This window comes from Ambystoma mexicanum, chromosome 10 (assembly GCF_040938575.1).
Source record: "Ambystoma mexicanum isolate Mex_15411 chromosome 10, UKY_AmexF1_1, whole genome shotgun sequence".
NCBI lineage: Eukaryota > Metazoa > Chordata > Amphibia > Caudata > Ambystomatidae > Ambystoma > Ambystoma mexicanum.
The window spans coordinates 1,513,709,180-1,513,715,179 of NC_090932.1; the positions used below are offsets into that span (position 1 = coordinate 1,513,709,180).

A 6,000-nucleotide genomic window follows, 5' to 3' on the forward strand; every position below is an offset into this window, starting at 1 on the left:
GAAGAACCACTTTGGCAATGGCCTCCCATATCACCCCCCATAGGTGTTCCCCCCCACCAGCCCCCCCAAAAAATATTAACTCTACCATCTGACCCTGGGCAAACCAGAAATATTAAGGACCATCCCGTCGACAGCACATGAAAGTCTGTTCATAACTTTTATAATGTCATTTTTATAACTGCACTTACTTTAAAATTCCAAGGTACTTCCCACAAAAACAGAACTTTGTTTCATAGCCTGTTTCAACAAGCAAACTCCATCTTCCTCATTATGTTTATATTGAATAATGAATTCCCTTGTTCAAACATGTACCAGTCATTTACCTTAGGAACCATCTTGTTTTTCAGAAACCTTTTTTAACCCATGTCTTTTTTAACACTAGAATGGTTATCAGCTGGTTCGAAGAGGAAGTGAAGAGGAACTTTCTCTGCTGGAATCGCATGAACTGGAAGAAGGAAACAGTTTATCAGACCACGAGAGCCACAAGGAAAAAGACAAAGAGGAGGTATGGTGTCTGCTGCATGCGCAGTAGGTTTGGGGTTTAAGCGAAATGCAACATTCAGAATACCAGTTTCTCCATCCTCTCTGAGCAATAGTCCTCTAACATGACAACAGTAGCAGAAGCATTCACTGGGATAGACGGTTAGCCAGAGCTATGAATCGGAGGTATTTTATTACATGAATCAGGAAAAGGAAGCCTCCTTTTTCCTTTTGCTAAGAAAGACTAGGGCGGAAGAGTGCAGCATAGCCAAAAGGGACCTAAAAGGGTGGATAAGGGGACAAAAGAGGATTTACTGAAGAGATGATAGTGGGATACAATATCCAACACTTCTTCCCGATAAGAAAGGAGGGAAGGCTGGGCAGCAAAACAAGAAGTTATGAGTATTAAGAGTAGACTGGGTCCTCTGGTAGCACTTGGACAGTGCTCATATATATTTTAGTGGTGAAATCCAGGTTGAATGTCATAAAGTAATTGAGATAACATTTAGATTACCCACCACAATAAATCTAAAAAATCAGAAGTGTGTTTGGAAGCAGGATTTATGTACTTGAGTATAGGGAACAAAAACGGTTAAGTAGGTGAATGTGGAAACTCGGGACCTCACCCAGACTACTCTGTGATGCATTTGTTTACAATAACCTGCTTTGCCTGTGTCTTCCAAACCTAGGAGCAGTGCCTACAATATGAGTTCGAAGGCTCCTCAAGGGCTTTCAAAAAGTCCCACAAGCATTTTTTAGGAATTACCTAGCTTATGTACACTTTTCTAATAATCACTAGAGCTGGGAAAGTACGACCCAAAATGAAGTTGCATTCAATATTTTTTAAAGAAATGGGTTCCTCTTTAAGAACTCTAACATGTCCCCATTTCATGCACATTACTTATCTGAGTTTCTACTGGTTTGACTTTTGATTTTCACTGTTAAACATAATGCATTTATACAACTTATAACATTATTTCTAAACAATTGATTTTATAATGAATGTTGCTCTGTGAGCTCTAATTTATTAGACTGAAGGGGAGAAACGCCACACCTTAGTGTATGCGCAAGAAAGATTTATTTTAATTTTTTAATTCAATATTGCTTACACATGTTTTTGCTGCTTGAACCACTCTTAAACCTTTTGGCAATTTAAGTGTATGCCGGTTGGTTTAGTACCTGAATGTTAACAGGAGCGATGTGGTGAGTGGCATTTCTCCCAGTATGGGTATTTCATATAGTATAACATGAATACCAAGTAGATTATATGCGCCACATCGCCCCAGTTAATTAACTGGTACTAAACCAAAATGGTTACACTCAACTTGTCAAAAGCCTTGAAAAAGCACTGAGTACAGCATGTAATATGTGTTGGTTCTATGGCATCATGTCAAATAAACGTGGCTTCCCTGAGCGCTGAGTTTTAGAGACTCTTCATTTCCATAAAAGGTGTCTAGTACTAATGGAATGCTACAAACCACACAAGCCTAAGCTGCAGACAAATCTATACAAAGTGCTCATTTCGTTTACTTGACAGTACGGCACGGAGGCAGTGCATGCGAATCCTCAGGGGTTCATCTAATCCTCTGTTAGTTAGAATGTGCTACCCCTGTAATGCATACCATGCTTTGAAAAACATGTATTTCTCTTTTTGATAGTTTGATGCAGCTGAAGTATTCATGCATCAAGCTATTCATACTATTGAGTATTGCCTGGGCTGCATCTCCAACACTGCTTCCTACCTGCGACTGTGGGCACTGAGTCTTGCTCATGCACGTAAGACAATTTGCATTACTACCTAACCATTAATGATTTTGTAAAGTTTTGGATTTTCATCCTTTGCACGTAACGTGTGTTTGCAGTGATAAAGTAATTTGCATGTTTTCCTGTAATCAGGGATTTTTGTTTAGATGCTGTTTTTTTCTGTCCATTCCTTTACAAGGGTCTTCAAATCTCTTTGTCCAGTTACTAGTTGCATCCTGGCACATTCTTCAAGTATCTGTGAAATCTTCTACCTAGTATGATTTTAAGAGGACATTTCAGGGACTTTATTTTCCTTTTCCTGAGATTGATATATATTTTACTTGGATTTACTTATTTTTTCCACGCTGCATCATTGTGATATTGACACATGGCGTTCCATTATGATAATTGATAGCTGGTGTGAGAATCAACCCAACTCTCGTGTGACTAATGTCAGGAGGCAGGTTGCTTCCTTCTAGCTTCTCTTCAGTGGAATCACCTTCACTCTAGCACTAAATAACTTATTAGTAGAATTTCCACTACAATCCAAATGTTTTCTGAGCAGTATTTAATACTGTTAAATGTGTTGCTTTTGATTCTTTTATGTATACCTATTCGCTTTGCTTGATATGGTTGCCATCACCATTTGATGCAAAACTAATGCTAAAAATCGAATATTTTCTAGAGCTATCTGAAGTACTGTGGCACATGATCATGGATAAGGGTCTCCGTGTGGACGCAAGTTATGGAGTCATTTTGCTGGTCACAGTTTTTGGATTCTTTGCCGCGTTGACAATATTCATTCTTTTGATCATGGAAGGACTTTCCGCGTTCCTGCACGCCCTGCGTTTGCATTGGTAAGTTTTACGTTTTTTTGAATACCCATTTCATTAAGGTTTTAAGGGGGGGTAAGAAAGATAGTGGACGAACAGCCGCTGAAGTCTACATGGCCCACTGGTATATGGCCAACTGCAACACGATCAATAGGGAGCTCTAAAAGAATCCCTCATTTGTGCTTTTGACAGTCAGGCTTCGCTCACGAACAGGTTGTACTTTGTGTTTCTTATGTAGATAGTTGGGTTTATCGGTGTGGTCTTAACTATTAGTTTCACGTGCCTCTATAATGGTTTAGTACCAGAATCTACAAATTGTGTAGGATTCTGAGGTGGAATATTTTGCTTTGTTATTTTAAACTCCTTGAAATGTTTTGATGGTGCTTGGTGTAGGTCTTCAGGAGTATGGTTTATGTGAGCTTGTTTCCCGTACTGAGCTGTACATGCATGCACCCTTAAGATGTAGTCATTATTATGTTCCAATTCATTTTATAGCACACCATGGTTCAAATGGGTAATAGGACGCTTTTCAGTTGGATATAAAGGGCATAAGCAGTAGAGCCCATATTTAAGATGTTACAAAATAGTTTTAAAAAATGGGGGGGGGAATACAATGAAAATAAAGAACTACATTGAAATGCAGGACAGTCGAAAAATACAAAAAACACATACGATTGTAAAAAATACTGACCATTTAAGAAGGGAAAGCAAGCATGAATATATGCCTTCAACGTCTTCAGAAAGGTCAGTCAACTAAGAAATATGAGGTCCAGAAATGACCAACTGCGATGCCTGTGCCCAAGGACCCTTTTAAACAGTGGGAGTTCAGACGCTCAAAGGTCATGACCGCGGCAGATAGGCATAACTCGTGCCATGTTTCAGTCATGCTGACCTGTAACTCAGCCAAGTATTTTGTAATGCACCTTAAACTGTACCCTGCAGCCAATCGGATGGCAACATAGAGAGTTGAGGAAGAGGGAGGGTGTTGTCTCGAACCTATCCCCAAAAACACTGCAGAGTCAAAGACACCATATAACGAAGTCATTGAGCAATTAATTTGTGAAAAGAAGTTATATCTTGAAATCGATATTGTTCATGAATCTCCTGTTATGTTGCTCTGTCACACTGATCATGTACAACTCATAATGAAATGCCATTTTTCAGTTTTCCTGTTTTTTTTCAACAGGGTGGAATTTCAAAACAAGTTCTACACGGGTGGAGGATACAAGTTTACAGCCTTCTCATTCAAGCAAATCATTTTACATTTTGACAACGTCGAGTTTGTATAGGTTGGCTCTGTAAATATGCATTTATTTGATGAGGGTGGCAAAAAATCATGTGTGAAATCTTTACAAATGTACAGTACTAAAAGTGTTTTTCACAGATCGCCTTATGTAATGCAGCCAGAAGATTCAGTAACCTAGCACGGTTGTGCCATGCATCCCATTCTGGACGGCAGATTTTTCAACCAATTGTACAGCGTAAAGGCTTTGACCAAAATGTATATTTTGTAATTTTCTCCTTTCATCCAAGAATGAAATATTTTGTTTCCTTAAACATTTTATTTAATACTTTTACTTGTTCCGGACCTAGTTCAGACAACATTTGTCTTGAGTATTTACTTTATTTTAAGGTAACTTTTAAATTATTTTCTGTCCCTTAGCTCATCTTTTTCTATGTATGATGTACATAATCACTCCCTACTGACATTTTCTTGGTCGAATTGTATTTGCAAGAAGGATTAGGGTGTTTACTTGAAGATTAATTCGCTTGGTGTCTTGTTCATTATGAAATCATTGCAAATTGTGTCTCACAAAACTTCCAAACTTCCAATAACAGCCTCTCCTGAGGATTGAATTACTTCACCAGACGTTGTTGAAGGATTGCACCTGGGAAGTGTGGAGGGCGGCTGAATGTCTGGAAAGCCAATCGTGAAATGACACTGTCTTGTAGATGGTCTACCTGGATTGGCTTGACGCTTTCATTCTAGAATAAGCAGCAGCCTCTCCTTCTGTATTGGAGCAGAATTCCGTTAGAACGAGAGCCATTAATATTTGCTTTGCACGTAAGCTCAGGGAGCAGATTAAAGGGAACTTGGTGCCAAATGGGCGGGGGCGGGAGCAATTACTGTACTCAGTTCATTCCTGTTTATTCATTGTATATGCACTTCAAACATTGTTGGTATATTTTGGCTATTAGAGATCTAACTGATGTTTCATGAAATAAATATATTCTCCATGACATCCTTTAAAATAGCAATATTCTATTTTTGGAGTATGTTTTATTTCTTGTGATTTTAAATTAGATGTAAAACCCTTTTGGTATAAAGGGAATGGCGTAGTTCATTGTAGCTGGTTGGCAACGACCCTTATGTAGGATGGTATGAAAAACGGTTTTGAATATCATAGGCTGCCAACAATTTCCTATGATGTTTCCTAAAAAATGTAAATAAACATCCATGCATAAACAGTACCAGATCAATGCTGCTGAATTATTTGAAAATTGCAAAAGTATACAATAGCTATTTATGTAATAAAACACATGCCGTAGTTGTCTCCTGGTGCCTTCAAATGTGTATTCAGTGCATTAATATACTTGTGGCCTATTGTTTGCTTTCAATATATTTAGTTCTTTTAGCCGCTTTGGTATCGTCTTGTAGAATTTAATTATTCTAAAAGGCCCCTTCCATCGACTGAAATCGACCATATGCTCTGTCACTATACTCTTTAACCGGTTTGTGGGCAGCATTTCTGATATGTTTCCATTAGGTTTCATTTGTTGTTCTTGTCAGTTTTTGTCTGTTGCTTTCAAATCCCTCTATTGTTTTAATAATCTTGGGGTTTCATGGTTCAGTTTTGATATTTAAATCCTAGTTCTTTTCTTTTTCAATGCTTCAGTTCAACCTATTTTAGAAGTTTTTAAGGTGAGAAAACAGCAAAACCAG

General features: G+C 38.2%; 1 protein-coding gene across 1 annotated transcript in view; it reads left to right on the forward strand.

Annotated features, from left to right (window-relative positions):
• The window catches only part of ATP6V0A2 (ATPase H+ transporting V0 subunit a2), a 721,136-nt gene extending 715,608 nt beyond the window's left edge, over positions 1–5,528 (forward strand). The window contains exons 17-20 of the mRNA XM_069619692.1: positions 383–505; positions 2,139–2,256; positions 2,909–3,080; positions 4,243–5,528. Coding sequence (XP_069475793.1) covers positions 383–505; positions 2,139–2,256; positions 2,909–3,080; positions 4,243–4,345 — 516 coding nt within the window. The 3' untranslated portion in view covers positions 4,346–5,528. The remainder of the gene's footprint in view (positions 1–382; positions 506–2,138; positions 2,257–2,908; positions 3,081–4,242) is intronic.
• The last annotated feature ends 472 nt before the right edge of the window (positions 5,529–6,000 follow it).